General features: G+C 42.6%; 1 protein-coding gene across 2 annotated transcripts in view; it reads left to right on the plus strand.

Moving 5' to 3' along the window:
* MRTFB (myocardin related transcription factor B) overlaps nt 1-23,013 on the plus strand; it is a 224,856-nt gene that overhangs the window by 195,492 nt on the left and 6,351 nt on the right. For both annotated transcript variants that reach the window (XM_038763518.1, XM_038763519.1), the window contains 6 exons: nt 2,120-2,261; nt 4,006-5,034; nt 6,044-6,178; nt 10,260-10,421; nt 10,848-10,985; nt 20,320-20,380. In XM_038763518.1, coding sequence (XP_038619446.1) covers nt 2,120-2,261; nt 4,006-5,034; nt 6,044-6,178; nt 10,260-10,421; nt 10,848-10,985; nt 20,320-20,380 — 1,667 coding nt within the window. The remainder of the gene's footprint in view (nt 1-2,119; nt 2,262-4,005; nt 5,035-6,043; nt 6,179-10,259; nt 10,422-10,847; nt 10,986-20,319; nt 20,381-23,013) is intronic.

The following is a 23,013-nucleotide window of genomic DNA, read 5'->3' on the forward strand; positions in this document are numbered from 1 at the left end:
CTCAAGGTCTGTTAAAAACGCTTTACCTTTAACAGCTGTCTGCCTTAAGAACAAAATTTGTTCAGTGCATTAGGCAACTGTGCTGTTTGAAAATGTCCGAATGTCATATTTTTTTCATCATAGTGCCAGCTAATAGTTAGTGGCAAGAGGAAAAGAGAAAATAAAGTGACTTTAGGGGCTAAATATATTAGAGTAAGTTGTAGCCATTGATTTGACTATCCATGGATTTTTAGATGCCACCAGTGTCTGTCATGTAAATTTGAAAGTGCTTTCATTTCAAAATGTAGGGGCTTAAGAACACCTGCATTAGTTTTCCTCAGTTTTAATCTGATTTTTCAATTTTCTTAAGCAGAGTTTGGCAACTAAGAGTAACAGATGTAGAGTAAAAGATCATATTCTGCAGTGATACTGTATCTCAGATGGACAGATACCAGAACATAGTGCTTATAAAGTTTCAAGAGATACCGGACAATGATACCTACCAGGCTGTAACTCATCCTAGAGAAATCCGAGGTTTCTGGGTTACAGCTTTATATGTAATTTTTAGTGCATGTATTTTAAACCAAAGGCATCTTGGGATTTTAAATGTCATCTTTCCTATATTAAATATTAATTCAACGAGGATTTGTGAGTGAACAGGGAACTGGTCTGGACTATTTTTCTTTCAGGTAAAACAGCACTTTGTGGTAGCTTCTGATGTTTAGTTGGGTTAAGAACTACAGGGATAAGGGCCCGTCCAGACGACCTTTGTGGTGTTGAAAGAAGGAGGAAATGCAAACCGAGTGGTCTCCCATTAGAATTTTGGCACACACACGACTTATCCCCATTCCCCAGCCCAACAACACAGCCCTTCTCATAAGGCAACCGTACCCAGTTGGAGAGTGGCATGCTCAGAGGCTTCTTTTGGGACTCAGCTTTTATATTGTTGCCACTGACCTTGAGCAAAGCAGCTGCTGATTCGTGGTCCTGCAAAGAGTGTAGCCTAAAATCAAATTGATTTTCCCAACTCAGTTTATCTGAGGTTGAGAACTATTCTTCTTAATAGTAAGTACCATTATTCACGGAATCTGAATCAATATGGTTTCTTGAATAAATAATGTAAATGAAGTTATGAAAACTTAAAATTTAATGAGTCGCTTTTTCCTCCCTACTAAGTTGCTCCACCGGACTAAATGAGACTCTAAGGGAGGTTTATTCACTCTTTCAGTCCACTAAACCTTGCAGGGCATCACTGTCCCACTGTGGCTAAGAAAGCAAATGCACCTCTCTAAGGCCTGACCAACGTGGAAGAGAACAGGGCCCAGTAAATTGGTTAACAGTAACATTTTAAACTTTACAGGAATTACAGCAGATAATGTACTAAGAAGTTCTCATCACACCGTTTATCGTCATCCAATTTAATTCTATGATGTCTTATAGCATTGGGGTTGTCTCTGTTATTCCAGTGAATTAGGTGATCAAGTTGACCATTGTTTGAACTCATTCTCTTTTTATCATTCTAGCTTTTCTGATTACTTTTCCCACATTGTGTTTCATTGTTATGAGTGTGTGTTTGTATTTCTTGCTCAAATTTTTTCCAAGAAATACAGCTGTGCACATTTGGTCACCCAGCCAGAGAGCCCCTAACAGTGGCGAAAGATGAACCCAGATTTCACTCAGCTTTGGGCTGGCCATGCATTACTACGTTAAAGAAAGTATCCCGCGTCGGTTTTGATTGGGGCGCGATGACATGCACTGTCAAGTCAGATTTTTAGCAAAGACAAGTTCAGCATTTGTTTGCCAACTCAGACTCAGGGATGTTGAGAGCAGGGGCTTTAAGGACTTGACAAATGCCCTTCCAGAACCGCGCCTCTGTTAGTCTCTCCCTAAGAGATCACTCTCCACCTCTCCCACAAGGACACTTCCTGGCTTCAACCAAGAGTAGCTCTCTTTGGAGGGGAAGTATCAATCAGGCTGGGAAGGGAAGTGGGCTGTTTGGAAAGTGAATTAACTTTTTTACCCAGCAGCTGATTCCTGAAAGATGGGTGTGAACATGTAGAGTCAGTAGCACACAGGGTCAGAATGAAAATGTACCCATAGCAGCCAAGTTTCCAACTTTAATTTTCTTTTTCTCTTGAAGGCCATTAAATGACAAACAGACTAGCTCTGGGAATTCTTTGAGCAATAACACTTCTACAGCAGTGGCCAACACAGCAAGACAGAACAGTTCTGTTCCCACCAGAAAACCAGGACCATTGCCTCCTAGCCTGGATGACTTGAAGGTAATAGTCACAACTGGGATTCTCTCACTTCTGAAAACCAGTAGGCAGAGAATATGACCGTAACCTGTACCTGGCATATATCAGTACTTTCCCACTGACAGTGTATTTAAGGGAAAAATACATCAAGTTTTCTAGAAATGCATATTTTGCTATCCTTCGGTACCTTTTTTTAGTTGAGTTTTTGGCATGGATTAAACGCTCCTTGGAAAATACATTCAGAGCTTTCCAGCTAAATTAAAAGGAAAATCTAGGTGAATATGTTGTCAAATGAAGCTAAAGGCAGATATTACATTCTTACTCTGTAAACAGGAATGTATATTAGAAGGTTTCATTGGTAATGTTGTCACTTAGGATCAAGTGAAACATGCTTAATGTAAGGTTTTTAATTTTCCATGTCGTATTGTTTACTTGCAGTTTATGCAGCTTTGAATTCCGTTCTATGAAAAAAAGTTTGCTACCCATTATCAAACATGAGTAGAAACAGTTTTCGTGCCTTTCACCTTTTTGTAAAACTGTTAAAAATTTGACCCATGAATGATTGTAGATGCGTAATGTATAATTTGGTGTGCATCAGTCATCCAACGCTTAGAACAGTGCTTTGCACATAGTAAGCACTTAAATGCCATCATTATTATTATAAAATTGAAAAGGAGTTCTTAAGAGGATTCCTAGCTCAGTTTACATCTTCGGTGTGTAATCATTCGCTTTCAGTAGTTTAAAGCTACCAACATGGACCTGTCATGAAACTTCTTTGTAATTTTGTGGGCTCTTTTGGCATTAACTATTTAAATGGTGAAGACAAACTACTACATAGCCACATGTATAAATTGGAAAGAATAAAATTACTCTTCCAGTCTTCCTATTTTCCACTTGGAAAGATTAGAGAGCTCAAATCCTACTAGTAAAATGAGGGAGCTGTGCACAAGCCACGTCCACATTTATGGAGTGGCTTAGGGGCTAAAGCACAGGCCTGAGAGTCAGGTGGTCGTGGGTTCTAATCCTAGCACCGCCACGTGTCTGCTACATGACCCTGGGCAAGTCACATCATTTTTCTGGGCCTCAGTTCCCTCATCTGTAAAATGTGGATTAAGAGCGTGAGCCCTATATGTGGGAGAGGGACTGTGTCCAACCTTATTAACTTGAATCCACCCAGTGCTTAGAACAATGCTTGGCACATAGTAAGTGCTTAACAAGTGCCATAACTATTATTATGATAATGATTATTGAAGAACTGAATGTAATTGTTGTGGTTTTACGTGTCCCAATCTAATTTAACTTTGCAGGGTAAAGAACTTACGTGTATGCATTTAAGGGTAATGCCCATTTTAAAAATCTGTCACCAGCATTCTTACTGTGGAAATAGTCATAGCCTTCCTACATTGCTTTCATTTACTTATATTAATGTCCATCTCCCCCTGTAGACTGTAAACTCGTTGTGGGCAGAGAATGTGCCTGTTTGTATCTTCCCAAGCACCTAGTGCAGCGATCTGCACACATTAAGCACTTGGTAAATATGATTAGCTGCCTGATAACTGTCTCATCTGCCGGCCTTGTTTTTATCTCTAATATGTGTCACCGTCTTGACTTGCTGGACAGACAACCAGTGAGCTATCAAGTCCGGTTCTTTCAGGAACGTCTCAATGAAAACAGGCCCTTTCTTCCTCCACAAACATGAGCTATAGATTTGTAAGCAAGTACTTCAAATCCCTTAACCGTTAATGAGTACCACACGTTTTACCCGCAGGTAGCTGAATTGAAGATGGAATTGAAATTAAGGGGCTTACCGGTGTCCGGCACCAAGACAGACCTCATTGAACGCCTGAAACCTTACCAGGAGGTTAACAGTGGCGCGGCGACTAGCAACGCCGTTACCGTCACCACCTCTGCCGTGATCACTAATAACACCGGCGAAGTCACCATGCCCTTTCCAGTCGCGACTCTAAAAAACTCAGCAGCGAGCTCGGTTCCCAGTTTCAAGTCAGAGACATCAGCTGGTGGAACGGGCAGCGTAGCCCTTGTGGAGAGCATAAGCTCCCCTCTGCCAATCTCCCCTTCCCCTTCGGAACAATCCAGTTTAAGTACCGAGGACACTAACGTGGCAGACACTTTCACGGAAATCATGACTATGATGTCACCCTCCCAGTTCTTGAGCTCCTCTCCCTTGAGAATGACCGCCAACGAAGAGAGCTCGAGTCCTACGAGCGGAAGCCTGTCGAGCATGGAACTCGACGCTGCCGAGAAAGACCGCAAGCTGCAAGAGAAGGAGAAGCAGATTGAGGAGCTCAAAAAGAAACTGGAACAAGAACAGAAGCTCGTGGAAGTACTAAAAATGCAACTGGAGGTTGAAAAACGGGGACAGCAACAGCAGCCGCCGCCGCCGCCTCCACCCCCCGCACCCGCAAGCCATCCTTTAAATAATTTAGATCCGAAACACATCAGTCCAGCTGTCAAAGATGAGAACTCTCTAAGCGACTGTTCCAGTCCCAGGCAGCCGATGCCAGCCGTCGGCCAGCCAGGCCCTCCCGGTGGCCAGAACCCGGGTGCCAAAAAGGCCGTCGTGATCAAGCAAGAGGTACCTTTGGCCAAAGCCGAACAGCAAAACGTCATCTCGCAGTTTTACGTGAGTTCGCAGAGACAGCCACAGACTACGGTTGTTGCGCAGCCTCAAGCTTTACTAACCTCCCAAACAACCGCGCAGCTGCTACTTCCAGTGTCTATCCAGGGTTCGAATGTAACTTCAGTACAGCTCCCCGTAGCCGATATAAAACTACAGGTGTGAAATTCTAACTTAATACTTGAATGAAAGTGTGATGTTACTAGTCATAAAGCAGTAGTAATTGTGACAATTTTGATGCATACAAAAAATTCAGCAGGAATAGTGGTGGTGTTTTTTTCAATAAGCCACAAGCGTTTTTAATACTTTGTGCACAAAAGACTTTAATTTCAGGTGAGTGTGGCCGTTGTTTGGAGAGATTATTATATTACGAAGATATTGAAAGGTCCGGTACCACTGACCTGGGGGGAAGAAATGGGAATCTTTAAGGGAAATGTGAAGAAAAATTTGGGTCTGAGTACTTTTGTTGAGTACCTGTGAGTACACGGCAAGAGAGGGGCAATTCATCTTGGGCCCAAAATGCAGTAACGGAACCAGTTTATTAGATAATAATGATGGTGGTAGTGGTGACAGATTTTCTTTCTAGCTATGGATGAGCAATCAGCCAGCTTTTCTAGCAGTGCATATGTGCATCCTAATTTGCATGTTAGCTCTACGTCAAGTGGAACTTATAAGTGGAGACATGAATAATTTGCTTTAGCTGTAACAGGTTCCTTGTAATATTATAGTATTAAAGGATTTGCTTTTGTGAACATTTTCTTTTGCTAATTTATTGGAGTTTTTAGGACATTTTCTATTTTTCCTCAGTCGGAAGAGAAAGTCCAACAAATTCTAAGGAAAAAAATTCCATATGAAAACAACATTTCAGATGGCCAACTTTTGTAAACAGCAACTGGGCTGAAGCCATGCAAATTTAAAACTGGAAATCTTTTGTGCAGAACAAACCTTTACTTATGGTTATTACAGCATATTCAATTGTGTCCTCTGACAGCCTCTTATTAGATAACCATTAACACTCCCTGTTTGATGTTCTTAAAAATCCATTTCTTAATTCATTGTAAATGGAAGCCCCAGAATTCCTGGCTGCTGACCAATGCAAGCGTTACAGAGAATACATTTTCACTGGATTCATGGAAGTAAATTGATTCTTTTACATTCATTGTTTTAGGGTCCACCACAAGCAGGAATTCCAACTCAGTCACAAGTACCAGTTCCAGTTTCATCTTCTGGTGTGGCCCCGACAGCAGCTCCGAAGCAAGACACTTTCGCCCACATGCTAAATCAATCTCAACAAATCAGAAAGGTTGGTGAATAATAAAGCTATAGAGAAGTACTGGAAATTTTAAGCATTTTTAGTAATAATAGACTTCGGTCCTCTCAGAATTTGTGTTTGACGTGACCTTCTCCCTGGGAACATAGCTTGTTTCTTAAATTATGGGGCCTAGAGCCAAATTAAGTCTCAGGATCCCCCTAACATTTTTTTTTTTCTGCTCTGCATCTTTTCTGTGTTTGACCTGATTACCTTGTATCTATGCCAGCTCTTAATACTGTGCTCGGCGAATAGAAGACACTTAACATGCTCGAGGTCAGAACAGGGAGCTAGTACTGATATTTAGACATGATTCCAGCACTTTGGGAAGCTCTCCCAATCCATCAGGCTCAGAGCATAATTGAAAGTTCGTGAATCAGTCATTATATAGGAGCTGCTTTGCCCTGGTGACTGGGCTAGAAGCACAAGACAACCCACAAATGATTCAGTCCATTTTTCAGAACTCAGCTCATTTTTACTCAAACCTTACAAGAATATCAACTTCACTTTTGAAGTAAGGTTGGTGGCAAATCCTCTTCTCAGGAGTTGGGATAAAAGTCTGGACAAACTCTTGGGACCCATTGCCCCCAAAGCCAGTTAAGTCCATCATATAGAAAGCACTTAGCAAATAGGCTACTTAACTGCAGAGACTAATGGTTGTTTTTTCAATGGCAGAAGCATTAAAGCTATGAACCTCACACTCAGAAAGGAATTTAGAAGAATGTTGAGCCCAACCATAAAGTACAATTCAAAATTATAAGGGTCCATCGACCAATCAATCAATCAATAGTATTTATTGAGCACTTAGTGTGCAGAGCACTTACTAATGTTTGGGAGAGTAAAGTACAGCAGAGTTGTTGGTCATATCCTTGCCCACAGAGCGTACAGTCTAGAGGGGGAGACAGGCATTAAATAAATTATGAATACGTACAAAAATTCTGTGGGCCTGAGAGTGGGGTGAATATCAAGTGCCTAAAGAGTGCAGTAATCCCGGTTCCCCTGCTTGTCTGCTGTGTGGCCTTGGGCAAGTCACTTAACTTCTCTGTGCCTCAGTTACCCCATTTGTAAAATGGGGATTAAGACTGTGAGCAGGACAGGGACTGTGTCCAACCCGATTTGCTTGGATCCACCCCAGCACTTAGTATAGTGCCTGGCACATAGTAAGTGCTTAATAATCACCATCATTATTATTATTATAGATCCAAGAGCATAGGTGATGCAGAAGGGAGAGGGAGTAGGGGAAATGAGTTTAGTTGGGGAAGGCCTCTTGGAGGAGGTGTAATTTTAATAAAACTTAGAACGTGAGGAGAGTTGTAGTCTGTTGTACATGAAGAGGGAGGGACTTCCAGGCCATAGGCAGGACACGGACAAGGGATCAGCAGCGAAATAGATGAGAGTGAGTAGGTTGGCGTTAAAGGAGTGAAGTATCAGATCAGTGAGTTAAGGTAGCAGGGGGAGAGCTGATTGAGTGCCTTAAACCCAATGGTAAGGAGTGTGAATGGATGGATGGGCAACCACTGGAAGTTTTTGAGGAGTGGGGAAACATGGACTGAACTTTTTTATTCAGAAAAATGGGCAACAGAGTGAAGACCTGGAGTGGGGAGAGACAGGAAGTGGGGTGATCAGCAAGGAGACTGATGTGGGATATAAGTGCTTAAGTCAGCGAAGGAGCAGTTTGGATGGAGCGGAAAAGGTGGGTTTATGGAGATGTTGTGAAGGTGACAGATTGAATTTGTCAGTTGAAACAGATGTGAGTGCCGAGAATAGTGCCAAGATTATATAGGCTTGTGAGAGGGCTATTGTTTATAGTGATGAGAGAGATGGGGGAGCATGGGGTTTTGGTGGGAAGATGAGGAGTTCTGTTTTGGATATGTTAAGTTTGAGTTGTCGGTGATACATCCGTGTAGAGATGTCCTGAAGATAGGAGGAAAAGCAAGCCTGTAGAAAAGGAGTGAGGTCAGGGCTGGAAAGATAGATTTGGGAATCATCTGCATGGAGATGGTAGTTGGAGTTATGGGAGCAAATGATTTTTTCCAAGGGAGTGGGTGTAGATGGAGAATAGAAGGGGACATAAAAACTGAGCCTTGAGGGACTCCCATGGCTAGAGGGTGAAGGCAGAGGAGGAGCCTATGAAAGAGTCTGAGCAGGAGCTGCTAGAGAGGTAAGAGGAGAACCAGGAGAGGACCATGTCATTGTGAAGACAAGGTTACCATCCAGAACATACATGAGGCAAATGGGGAACTTTATCTTTCAAAAAGCACAAAAATCTCTCTGGGTTGACTATGCACTTGGTTACGCACTCCTTAAGCACTTTGATACTCACCCCAGCTCCACAGTACTTATGTACATATCCTGATACTTGTAATTACCCCTATCTGTAATTTATTTTATTGTCTGTCTTCCCTTGTAGACTGCAAGCTCCTTGTGGGCAAGGGATCACATCTATCCACAACTCTGTTGTACTTTCCCAAGCACTTAGAAAAGTACTGTGTGCTCTGTACACAGTAAAGTTTCAATAAATACCATTGATTTCTGCGGTAGAAAAAGGAACCAAGATTTCAAAGTTGACCCTAATGTTGCTACAGATAAGACGACAAAACATCAACTTTGAAGAAACCTGGCCGTAACCCAGAATTAACTATTTCAGAGGCACAATAATCAGGGGAGTTACTGAAAGTAAAGAGACCAAAAAAACAGAAAATTTCCTGACTTGGAAATCTTTCTGGGACCATCAGGACCCCATCAGAACCCAGTTAGGAAACTTTAGGATTCACCAAGCAGCATGGCAACAATCAGAGCAAAGAATCAGACATCCCTGAGCTTCAGGGTTATCACTACAATCAACATGTGAACCCAGAGAACACTCACAGCATATGAACAGCAGCCACAAGTTACACCCCCAGGCTTTTAAACTAAAAAGAGAGTCAAACAGACAAAAAAAAATGAATATCACAGAGTCGTCATCAACCAGGAACAGCCCACATGTATCCCTCATGAAAAATATGAAACCTCCAATATTTATGCATTCAAAAATTCTTAGCTTTTTAGGATTGAATCAATCAGTTGTATTTAAGTGCTTACCTTGTTCAGAGCACTCTCCCAAGTGCTTGGGAGAGTAAATGGAAGATTCTTCAAGATCTGTTTAACATTTAGATACATTTGTCCTTTTCTGTCTTCAGAAATACGTAATTTGCAATTTACAAAGATGTAGAGTTATCTTAATAATCCTAAACGGCCTGGCAAGAAGCAGCATGGCCTAGTGGATAGAGCATGGACCCAGGAGTCAGAAGGATCTGAGTTCTAATCCCTGCTCCACTGTGACCTTGGGCAAGTCACTTCTCTGTGCCTCAGTTGCCTCATCTGTAAAATGGGGATTAAGATCGTGAGCCTCATGTGGACAGGGACGGTGTCCAACCCCAATTTGTTTGTATCCACCCCACTGCTTAGAACAGTGCCTGGCCTAGAATAAGTGCTTAAATACCACAATAATTCTTATTATTGATCTTTTTCCACCTTGTTTCTTGGTTCCAAACATGGTTAGCATTCGCTGAAGTTGAGTATGCACTAGATGGAGCTGTTTTCATAGCGTGATAAATTTAACCTTGAATTCTTTCCCTTGTGCAATCCCTTCTCCCTGGAATCTCGGAATATCTTGGTTATAAATGTTATTAGACATGAGAGGATTTAGATGATTAAATCTCGGCAATTACGTACTCAGCAAACCTGATTAACTGTTTTGGACCAACTTGGGTCTGGGAATAGGCACAAGACTGTATTTTCAGGTTGTCAACGGGCTACAATGAATTTTTTTGTTCCTTTCCTGAGAAGTACACCCAGCAAGGAACTGAAGTTGTAGGCAGAAAGTTAGAGATAAAAATGTCAGCAGCTAAGAAAATCTTCAGGAAATATGAGAAAGTTCAAGGGGTTAAAACAATGATCTAATTCAATCCCCCCAGTATAAATGATTTCTTCAGAATTGGGTCAGTTATTTCATTCTGTATAAGGGAATTCCCAACTTCCTAAATCCAATGAGTAAACCCAAAGAAGCTTATTAGAAAATATTGATATGTTGCAGGTTTTTCCATCAACTTCACCATCAAATACTGGATTTCCTTATCAAAGACAATCTGTTCCAGCAGTTCAGCAACCTTTTATCAACAAGACAGCCACCACTGTCCTTCAGTCCAGGAACGGCCAGGTTCCCTCGCTGCAAAACGGATCCAACCCTACCCAAAAGGTAACCCCACATTTGTTGTGCAGCAATGCTAGTCCTGAATAACATGTTTTCATCCGTCTTTAAAGAGCATGGAGATGTTTTTATGTGTTAAGGAAATCATACCCTTGGAATAACCACTTATACCTTATGTATATAGGATTCAGAGAAAGGAAAGAAGGAAAATCTTCTTTCTTGAGCCACTTATTCCAACACCTTAAATCCCTCTGTGGCCCCTTCTGCCAACAGGAAAAATGTCTAAAGCTGGATTGGGGGAGTAGGTATAGGCTACGAGACCTGTTACCCAGACTTTTTATTAGCATGATTTGGCTACTGTGCTGTTCTCATCAAGGTTAGCTGTTCCCTGGCGAGGCAGGTGAGAAAATATGTCGATTTTTGTCCCAAAATAATGTGTTCCTTTCTTATTTGTCTCATTTTTGTTTGGCACAGCCTAGCTCACCACCTCAACCTCAACAATATATCTTACAGCACTCTCTATTTAGCAACCCAGCCCCCAAGACAAAGGACCCTCCACGTTATGAAGAGGCCATAAAACAGGCCCGAAGCATACACACCTCTCATCCAGAGGTAAGTGAAGAGGAGATGTTCATGATCTATAAAGACCGGTTCTAGTTCAGAAGATAGCAAAGGAACTTAGTAATCAGAAGGGTGCATTAAGCACCCTCCCCGTCACCTGGCCTTGTGTGAGGTTGAAATGAAAACTATCGTAACCTTCTGGAATACAAAATACGGAAAGACAGCTCCTGGATTTGAGCAGTCTAGAAAGGACATAAATCGAGCAAGTCACCTCACCCACACAACATGCAAAAAGAAAATGGTATCTATGAGTTGCTGTGGTTCATATTTCCATTGGACGAACCTTTGGGGAGTTTGGGGGTGTGGGCCTGGAAGTTTAAAGCAAGGGGAGAAAGATGAAGCAAGTGAGAGAGAACAAGGGGGAGAATAAGGAAACAGAGTGCTGTGGCTCTGTGCTACGGCTTTTAAAGCCCATAGAATCCCTAGCCACAACTTGTCAGGTGCTCTAGCTACAGTCATCAAAGCAATTGAAGTGTAGTCAGTCTTCCAAATCTGTCGCAATTTTTAAATGAATGTATCTTACTTTTAGTACCGGAATTATTCCGAAGCCAAAGGTCCCTTTAACTAAATTATACTGAGCAACGGCAGCTGGTATTCCTAGCAGTGCAGGGTCTGTGTTTACCGTGTGGTGAGCCAGTGCTCTGGCATTAGGATGTGTACTCATCTGTAGTTCTGCTTATTCCAAATCTTTCATGAAGTACCAACCTTCAGCAGCTCTGAGGTTTTTTTTATGCCATCACTCCACCACCACAAGCAGGCAATTGTATTTCATTCTCTGTTTACACAGAAAATGCTCCGTAAGCCAAATAGTTCCTAAGCACAGTGTAACTTACTCAGGGCCGGTAAATTTAAAATTGGGGTAAATCTGGAGAATGTTGAGTATATGCACCTAAGGACACAAATGATTTCCCTGGTCTCAGTGGTGGATGACGTTAGCTTAAACTGGGAACCTCATTTCCATCCTCGCTAAAATTACTTTTCCACGGACATTGGCAAAAGTTTCAAATGAGACTCTAGGAGACGTTTACATCCAATTCTTATGTTCTGATTCTTGAGTTTGTAAGAGATCTGAAAACTTTTTTGTGTGTGGTTGTGTTACATGACAAGAAATTTGTTTGTGTAACATCCGAGTGAGGGCTTCATCTCGGCATTTTGAGGAATTCTGGCAGTCGGCCAGGTAGAAACTATCCTGTCTTTATTCAGGTCAGCAGAATTGCCCGTGCTTTAACTAGGTTATATAGATGACATGTGTTTCCTCCTCTACCCCTATCTTTTTGTCCCTTCTCTTTTTATCTTTAAAAGAAAAAAAAAGTGGCCTCTTTTTTTCCCTTTGTGCTGAATGTTTGTATTTCTTTGCAAGCAGTTTTTATTCTTAGTGTTTAACTGTTTTCCCTGTTTTTCTGGTTGCTTTGCTCATGCTCCCTAAGCCACCTGAATAGTCAGGGGCTTTTTATCAGGAATTAGAAATCCTCCCTCTTTTGGTTTTACATATGTTCTTATGCTCATCTTCCTTTCTTCCTGCTCTCATTCTTTTCTGGTTTCCTAATTCTCTCATCATCATTTTGAACAGCATTTATTGAGCACCTACTGTAGTCAGAGCACCATACTGAGTGCTTGGGGAACGGCTCATGAAACTAAAAAATGATCTCTGCCTTCAAGGAATATAGCCAATGAGTGAAACAATAATAACGGTACTTGTTAAATGCTTCCTATGTGCCAAGCAGTGTTCTAAGCACTAAGTTAATCAGGTTGGAGACAGTCCCAGTCCCACATGGGGCTCACACTCAATCCCCATTTTCCAGATGAGGTAACTGAAGCCCAGAGAAGTGAAGTGACCTGCCCAAGGTCACAGAGGCAAAGATACACTAGGTAAAAGAATGAGCAAATGAGATACATAAGAAACAGAAACAAGAAATTAAACAAATAGAATTTTGTAGTCCAGAGCATGTGCAGGCCACTACACTCGGAGGTAGCCCACTGAGGAAAGGACAGTAAAATAACTTACATCTAAGAGGAAGAAGGAAAAGGAGATGTGTACATGAGTTAGTGCTGAAGAACTAAGGTATGCAAGATAAGGGTGTAAGTTGTGTGGGAGGTTGTGTTATACAGTGCTCAGGTGGCACAGATCTGATGAAACAGCACGCTGTAGGAGGGGAAATGAAAAATGAATCTGAAAGGTCTCTTGAAGGAGGTGTGATTTCAGAAGGGCTTTGCAGATGGGGGAGAGCTGTGGTCTCTCAGATTTGAAGGGGGAGAAAACTTCAGGCAGACACATATAAGCATAGTAGGGAGGGGATCCAGGAACACTTTCTAGAAGAGGTGACAGAAGGAGAGGAGGATTGACAAAGTTAAGGGTCTGAAGGCAGTCTGGACAATAAGGAAAACATGAGCGTAGATCTGCCCCTCAAAGACTCTGCTTTCCTTCTTAGCTCCCCCATTTCTCCCTTACTCCATTCCCCTTTCTGGTACTAGCCCCATCCCAAGCTGTTCCTTTCCCCAGCCCTGAGTTATTCAGCATGGCTTAGTGGAAAGAGCACAGGCTTGGTAGTCAGAGATCGTGGTTTCCAATCCCAGCTCTACCACTTGTCAGCTGTGTGACTTGGGGCCAGTCGCTTCACTTCTCTGTGCCTCCGCTGCCTCACCTGGAAAATGGGGATTAAGACTGTGAGCCCCACGTGGGACAACCTGGTAACTTTGTATCTATCCTAGCACTTAGAGCTTGGCACAGAGTAAGCGCTTAACAAATAACATCATTATTATTGTTATTATTATTCCTCTTCCAAGCACACCCAAGTCTCTCTGCCAGGCCACTCCTCTCCTTGTCCTCCCTTTAGGCTTTCATCTGGGCTGCTCCTCTTCCTCTGTCTTCAGCCCACTACATTCCAGTCTGGCAGTTGCCATTTGGGTGCAGAAGGCTGTCTTCCAGGCCTTATGTGCCAGGGCACGCTCAGCATCAGCCATGACCTGCACTCAGCAGACACAGGCAGCCGCTGAATGTTGGCTGTCTTTTTATGATGGGAACTATTTTTAAATGGAGGGCAGCAGCCTTTTAAAGGTTGTGAATGCCTTTCCTCCCTGCAAGAGACCAAGCTGCTCCTTGAGAAAGTGGAACTGATAGTTCAATCGGTAAGGATTTCCTATTCAAAATATTTTGATTCGGGTTTGATAACATTTCATTTAGTGGCGGGACAGTATTAAAACAAATTCTCACTCTAACTCTTGGTAAAAATAACAACCTAAAAGAAGATATTGGAAAGTAAGTAACCTGCGTTAGTTCATAAGGAGCAAATCGTGTCCAACCAATTTGATTTCCTTCCAGTAGGACTGGTTGGGTAAATAAAGAATATTCCCATCCTATCCAAATTCCACTTCCTTTCCTCCAACACCCTCCTTGACACCTTGCAATCAGCTTACACCCCCTCCACTGAAACTGCTGTCTCCAAAGTCACCATTGGCCACCTTCTCACCAAATCTGAAGAAATTTCCTCTCAGCAGCCTCTGACACTGTGGATCGCTCCCTTCTCCTGAAAACACCATCTAATTTTGGCTTCACCTCCGCTATCTTCTCCTGGTTCTCCTCCAATTTCACTGGCTGCTCCTTCTCAGTCTCTTTTGCTGGCTCCTCACCCACTTTCAGAGCATCTACTTGGGTGTCCCACTGGCAGCACTTACACCATATCTAAAACTGAACACTTCATCTTCCCTTCCGAGTCCTCTCCAACCCCTGACTTTGTCCTTACTGTTGACAGCCCAAGCATCTTTCTGGCTCACAGACCTGAAACCATGACATTGTTCTTGGGAAGCAGCTTGGCCTAATGGAAAGAGTATGGGTCTGTGTGTCAGGGGACCCACGGTGCTACTTGCTGGCTGTGTGACCTTGGGCAAATTGCCTAATGTCTCCTTATTTCCGTTTTCCCATCTGTAAAATAGAGATTTGTACCTGTTCCTCTCCTTTAGACTGTGAAACCCATGAGGGACAGTGTCCAACCTGATTGTCTTGAATCCACCCTTGCACTTAGTACAGTGTTTGGCACAGAATAAGCACTTAAATACCAAAGTTATTGCCCTTGACTTCTCACTCTTTAAAAGCTTACATAATGAGCCAATCGTCAAACCCTGAGTATTTTAACCTCATCACATCTCCAAAACCTGCCCTTTTTCTCTATCCAAACTGTTTCCACGCTGGTCTCAGCTATTGTCACATCCCATCTCTACTACTGCCATCAGCCTCCTCGCTGACTTCCCGCTCTCCAGTCTGTACTTCATTCTGTTGCCCAGATCATTTTTCTAAAACACTGCTCTGTGTACATCTGCCCACTCCTCAAAACTTCCAAATCCACATCACTTCTCTCCCTCATATTTATCCTCATTCCTTTCACAAAGTTCAGCCCACGCACTTCGCTTTTCTAATACCAATCTACTCACTATGCCTCACCTCCATCTCTCTCGCCATCTACCACTTGATCATAACCCTCCTACCTGAAACTCACCCCCCTCTCAATCTCATCGAGAAGCACTGTTGGCCTACTGGAAAGAGCCTGGGTTTCAAAGGACCTAGATTTTAATCCCAGCTATGCTATTTGTCTGCTGTGTGATCTTGGGTAAGCCACTTAACTTCTCTAGGCCTCAGTTTCTTCATCTGTAAAGTGGGAATTAAATCATATTCCCTCTTATCTAGACTGTGAGTCCCCTGGGGGACAGGGACTATGTCCAGCCTGATTCACTTGTGCTTACAACAATGGTTGACATGTAGAAAATGCTTAACAAATACCATAATATATAACTGTATCATGTTATAATAATAGTGATAATAATTATGGTCTTTGTTAAGTGCTTACTATCTGCCAGACACTGTGCTAAGTGTTGAGGCACTGTACTAAGTACAGACCACTTCTAAGCCCTACTACAACTACATCTAACCACCTGATTTTCCCTCCCTACTGTGTCACCAGGCACTTGAGCACCCCCTAAACACTTGGGTATTCACTCCATCGCCCCCACCACCATCACAACACTTGTGAACATATCTTTATACTTAGTTGCTTCCCCTACCTGCAATTTATTTTGTGTTCTGCCTCCCTCACTACATTGTACACTCCTTAAGGGCAGCAAGGATCATGTCTGCTTACTCTATTGTACACGCCCAAGAGTACAGTGCTCTGCAAATAGTAAGCACTCAATAAATACCATTGATTGATTTATTAGGTGAACTCCTCCTGATCTTCACTAAGGCTTTGGATGTTGTCCAATGTCAACCTCATCAACAGGCAAGGAAGATAGATGGGAGCACAACTGCCTAGAGCAGGCAGTGGCCTTCATGATATTCTTGAAAGCCTTGGGATTTGATGATTCAGTGACACACTGCGGTTCTGTTTATCATGCTATTTTCAATAATGAAGTACCATCATACGATTGGTCAGCCTTCATATACAGCTGTTTTTAAAAGGGATTTTTTTTCCTCCTCACCCTTCAGATTTTTAATTAATTTTTAGGCCATCAGCCCTAGGAGTGAAAACATACATCCCATGTTTGTTCAACACCTGGCCTCATCAAATAGCAGCTCATTCAAGTTCTAGAACCTCAATGCCTCTGCCCCCACTTCTTCCCTCCCAGACTACTTTCCAGTGGCTTCTTCCCCACTTCCTTCCAACATGTCATGAAATCCCTCATTCTAAAAAAAACAAAAAAACCCCTCCCTTGACCCAATGGCTTCCAACTATTCCTCTCAACTCCTTAAGGTAGTGGTCTACACCTGCAGCCTCCACTTCCTCACCTCCAATTCTCTTTGACCCCCTCTAATCTGACCTCCACCCGCTTCACTCCATGGAACCTGCCCTCTCTAAAGTCACCGAAGACCTCCTTCTTGCCAAATCTGACAACCTCTACTCCCTCCTAATCGTCCTCAACCTCTCAGTTGCTTTCGACACTGTCAACCACCTCCTCCTGGAAGTATTATCTAATCTTGGCTTCACTGGATGCTGTCCCTTGCAGGTTCTCTCTCAATGGCCGCTTCTACGCAGTTCCTTTAGCAGGCTTCTCCTCTGCTTCCCACCCTCTAACTTTGGGAGTCCTTCAAGGCTCAGTTTAGTGTCTCCTATTCTCTATCACCACCCACTCCCTTGGTTTTCCCTTGGAAAACTCCTTCGCTCCCAAGGCTTCATCTATTATCTCTTTGCCGATGATTCCCAAATCTCCCTCTCCAGCCCTGACCTCTTTCCTTCTCTGCAGTCTCACATTTCCTTTGCCTACTTGGATGTCCCACCTATGCCTCAAACTTAACATGTCCAAACAGAACTCTTCTCATCCAAACCTTGTCCTCCCTAGTCTCTCCTCACTGTAGACAACACAACCATCCTCCCTGTCTCACAAGCCTGTAATATTGGTATTATGTTCAACTCATCTGCTCATTCAACCCACATATTCAATCTGTTACCAAATCCCACTGGCTCTACATTTACTACATTGTGAAAATCCACCACTAGCACTGATTCAAGGACTTACCATATCCCACGTTGGCTACTACAGCAGCCTCCTCCCTGCCTCTCCCCATTCCACTTTTCATTTCACTGTGCTGCCCAGATCATTTTCCTAAAAAGCCATTTAGTCCATCTGTTCCCCCCAACACAGTCCTCAAGAACCTGCAGTGGTTGCCCATCCATAGCTAACAGATGCTCCTTACCATTGACTTTAAAGCACTCAATCGGCTCACCCCTCCTACCTTGTCTCGCTGATTCACTACAACCACCCAGCCCTTAACTCTTCCATCCCAACCTACTCACTATACCTCAGTCTTGTCTATCTCATTGCTGATCCCTTACCTACATCCTACCTCTGGCCTCAAACTCCACCCCCTTCATATTTGTCAGATAACCCCCCTCCCCACCTTCAAAGCCTTACTACAATCACTTCTTTATTATCTCCTCCAAGCGGGTTTCTCCAACTAAGTCTTCATTTCCCCTACTCACTGTCCTTTCTGCATCACTTTGCACCTCAGACCCACAGCACTTTTGTACCTCTCCGTAATTTTTTTTATGGTATTTGTTAAGCACTTACTGTTTGCCAGGCACTGTTCTAAGCGCTGGGGTAGATACAAAGTAATCAGGTTGGATGCAGAACATGGCCCACATAGGGCTCACAGTCTTAATCCCCATTTTACAGATGAGGTAACAGGCACAGAGAAGTGAAGTTACTTGGCCAAGGTCACACAGCAGACAAGAGGGGAGTGCCAGGATTATAGAACCCGGGTCCTTCTGTCTTTCAGGCCCGTGCTCTATCCACTAGACCATGCTGCTCCATTTTAATGTCCTTCTCCCCCTTTCAGCTGTAAATTATTGTGGGCAGGGAACATGTCTACCAACTCATGTTGTAGTTAAGGTCAACCTTTACTTGACCCTACAGCTCCCTGCAGTTATGGCCCCATCTCCCTCCTACCATTTCTCTCCAAACTTCGTGAGAGCATTGTTTACACCTGCTGCCTCCACTCCCTCTCCTCCATCCCCTCCAGTCTGGCTTCCTCCCTCTTCACTCCACAGAAACAGCCCGCCCTACGATAACCTTCTTCTCGCAAACTCTAAAGGCCACTAATCCATCATAATCCTCCCAGACCTTTCAGCCGCCTTTGACACCGTAGACCACCCCCCTTCTCCTTGAAGCTTTATCCAACCCTGGATTCACTAACACTGTCCTCTCTTGGTTCTCCTCATCTCTTCAACTGCTCCTTCTCAGTCTCCTTTGCAGGCTTCTTCTCTGCCTCCCACCCTCTGACAGTAGTCAGAGTCCCAAGGCTCAGTTCCAAGTCCCCTTCTATTCTCCCTCTACACCCACCCCCCGGCTTCAATTACCATCTCTATATAAACGATTCCCAAATGTACATCTCCACCCCTGACCTCTCTCCTTCCCTGCCATCTCACAATTTCCTCCTGCCTTCAGGATATATCTACTTGGATGTTCTGCCGACACTTCAAATTAAACTTGTTCAAAATTGAACTCCTTATCTTCCCACCCAAAAGCCTGTCCTCCCATGTCTTTCCCTTCACTGTAGGCAACACCACTATCCTCCGTATCTCACAAGCCTGTAACCTGGGCATCATGAGTGACATTTTAAACTGATGAATCAATCAGTGGTATTTATTGAATGCCTAGCCTATGCAGAGCACTATATTAAGTGCTCAACTCACCTCGTCTCATTTCACCCACAATATTCACCAAATCCTGTCGGTTCTACCTTCACAACATCGCTAAAATCTGCCCTTTTCTCCATCCAAATGGCTATCATGCTGATCCAAGCCCTAATCCTATCCCACCTTGACTGCTACATCTGCCCCCTCTCTGGTCTCCCAGCCTCCATCTCTCCCCACTCCAATCCATGCTTCACTCTACTGCACAGATTGTTTATCAACAACGTTCAGTCTACGTCTCCCTGTTCCTAAACACCTCCAGTGGTTGCCCATCCACCTCCGCCAAGTCCTTACCCTTGACTTTAAAGCACTCAGTCAGATCGCTCCACCCTACCCCACCTAAAATCCTACTGTAGCCCCATCTACACACACTACTAACACCAGCTGACGCACTGTGCCCCAGTCTCATGTATCTCACCACTGACCCTTTTCCCACATCCTCCCTGCAGCCCGGAACTCCCTCCCCTACCTAAATGACAGACCACACTCTCTCCACCTTCAAAGCATTACTAAGGTCACATCTTCTCCAAGAGGCCTTCCTCCTTTAAGCCCTCTTTTCCCAGCCTCACTTTTCACTCATTGTCGCATTTATTGAGAGCTTACTGTGTGTAGTAAGTGCTTGGAAACCTTCTGCATCACCTGTGTACTTGGATCTGTGACCTTAGGATATCTGATATTCACCCCACCCCCAATCCCACAGCACTTACCTACATATCTTTAAATTATATACTATAAATTACTTTTCATATTAATGTCCGTCTCCATCTAGACTGCAAGCTCATTAAGAGCAGGGAATATGACTGCTATTTCTGTTGTAGTGTCCTCTTCCAAGTGCTTAATGCAGTACTCTGCACATAGGAAGCACTCAAATACTGTTGATTGATGTTGTACTCTTAAGCGCTTAATATAGCGCTCTGCATATGCTAGGCATTCAATAAATACCACTGATTGATTCATCAGTTTAAAATGTCACTCATGATTTGTTGTGCTTCCCCTCCAAAACTCTTAAAGAATGGTATTCAGCTGAAATTCTAAAAAAAAAAAAAGAAAAAATTGCAGCAATTAACAGTAATGATGCTACTATATGAGGCATAATTCAACGTGATTCTGTATGAGAAGGAAACTAAGTGCCAATTTTTATCTTTCAGGTTTCCAATGCACACAGTCAGCAGATGGATGATCTCTTTGATATCCTCATTAAGAGCGGAGGTAGGTCAGAAGTTGCAGTAAAAAAAAATTAGGAAAATGACTTTTAGATATATATTTTTCACAGAAATGTAGGGAAACTAATTCCTATTGTCATTTTTGTGGAGGGTACAAAAGTCACTCGAAGTGAGTGAAATTAAATGAGATCTGCAAATTTATTTCATTAAAGGATGATTTCAAATTAGTTGAAGCAGGTAAGTCACACAGCGCTTAAGACTCTCTGGTTGTGTGTATTTGTGCCCACTTGTGGACCCACATGAGTTTTATTGTCTCAGAGGAATACCTTCCCTCAAGCCTTACAAAATTGATAGAAATCCTTCAAGTTTAGCTAACCGCCAAAATCTGTCCCATCTAATTTCAGGATATTAAAACAACATGTATAATAAATGAGGAAGGTACCACTACTGTAGTTTGTAGTCCCAAAAAGAGAACCAGCTGAGAAATGGGAATTTTGTGGCGAGGTCATAAATGTCTAAAAGATCACCTATGATTTTAGAGAGGAAAGTGAATTGAAGCATTTTGCTAAAAAATTCATAAAATGATTTCCAAAACTATCTTTTGGAAGTTCCGTTCATAGCTACAAAAAAAAATGCATTAGCAGTCGGAGTCCAGAGTTTGGCTGAAATAACACAGAGATCTTCAAATAATGGAATAGAGGAAATAAACAGTTCTGACTACTGTACAGTAGTTTAGGAGAGCTGGCTTTCCAAAGAGAGAGTCCAATAATAATTTCATTTAAAATGCAAAACTGATGTTAATTCTACTTAGGACATCTGAAAATATAATGGAAAGGAAAGTTTGTTTATGGTTTAGGTCTGGATTGACACACTAGGTCCTAGCTTCTTTTTTCTCTCAAGAAGCCAGATAACCTTGACCAAGTCACATGATATCCCTTTGCTTTTTATCTGTAGAACGTCTCTGATAAAAAAATGTTGAGCTATTGGTAAGGAGTTCTAAAAATCTTCTGGGAGGTGTAAGCAAAAGAAACATTGCAGAATGAACTTTTAAATTCAAACTGAAGTGTTTGTCAGGAACATTATGCATTACTGAAACTTGGCGGTGGGTGTCCATGCATAAACAGTGTTTAGTTCAAGAACTGCATTAACCTTGAAAATGGATTAAACTCATATGTGAGGCCCAAACTACTTGAGAAAATTAATGCCAAACAACAGAAAATGAAGGAAATAGGCACCCCCTGTTTACAGGAATTCAGAAAAAAAAGAATTAGATACTTGACCCTTTTGTTTGTACTGTCTGGCCTCCTGTGGAAAATGGAGTGGGAGGGAAAACATGAGGATGAAGATGGCATTTATTAAGCGCTTACTATGTGCAAAGCACTGTTCTAAGCACTGGGGAGGTAACAAGGTGATCAGGTTGTCCCACAGTGGGCTCACAGTCTTAATCCCCATTTTCCAGATGAGGTAACTGAGGCACAGAGAAGGGAAGCGACTTGCCCAAAGTCACACAGCCGACAATTGGCGGAGCCGGGATTTGAACCCGTGACCTCTGACTCCAAAGCCCGTGCTCTTTCCACTGAGCCACACTGCTTCTCATGAAAGATATGACCCTAGGCAGACTAACTTTAGAATTAGAAACACACCTCAAGGACTTCAGCAGAAACGATCGTGAGGTGAGGCTCAATTACAACACTCACAAAGAGGAAAAGTTTTTGATGGCATGATATCAAATGAGTATAACATTTCCCATTGCTTTCATAAGAGCACTACTAATAATGACAGTGCTGAGATTTAAATAGCTGATTGTAGGCTTTAAGCTTGGATTTCAGGCATATGCTAAAAATCTAAATTTCTGCTTCTCAAACCACAGTCTTGGAACTGACTGCAGAGAATGAGAATAAACATGAATTGAACACTAGCCTGATTGTGTAAACTGACCTGCCAAACAGATTCACATAGTTGACTATACAAGCAATAATCAAGACATAAGCGGGGCCATTTATTTGTTTAGTAATCTCAGCTGGTCATTACATTCATAAGAGTGTTGTCAGAGTTTTGACGAGCATGTCTGTATTCTGTAATAATTCAAGGCGCAAATGATGCTGTGCAGCACAGACATTCTTGAGAGAAAGTTCGGTAGAATGAGAGCAGAGCGAGAACATGACCTGGTTTATTCAACTATATTCAGATAAATGAGCAGATGGCACATCAGAAAGTCTACTTGACCTGCTTAACAAAACATTTGCCAAATCAATAAGTCTTTACCAAAAACTTTCAAAGATAATTGAGGCCCCAAAGTGTGAAAACAAGACAAATAAGTCAGTCCATTTTCAAAGAATAAAGTCCAAGTAACAAGCTAGATGTCTGCACACTAACCTAACCTTACCAGAGATACCAGATAGGACAGAGCCTCAATTCTGTGCTCTTTTCAAAATTCCACACACTGAATGACATGAAAAATCATGTACCATAGCAGAGTTTTCTAATGTCCAAGGTGGAATATTAGCACATATTTTTGAAATGTATGCAAAGAGAACGATGCTACGTCTCTCAGCATAGCCTTAAAACAAATGAAATAACGATGTGACTTAGATGAGGAAACGTAACCCAAACTTAGTCCTAGGATTCCAGACCTTAGCTTATAAAGACAGAGAGCAGCACAAAGTTATAAGCTGATAG

Source organism: Tachyglossus aculeatus, chromosome 21 (assembly GCF_015852505.1).
Source record: "Tachyglossus aculeatus isolate mTacAcu1 chromosome 21, mTacAcu1.pri, whole genome shotgun sequence".
Classification (NCBI taxonomy): Eukaryota; Metazoa; Chordata; class Mammalia; order Monotremata; family Tachyglossidae; genus Tachyglossus; species Tachyglossus aculeatus.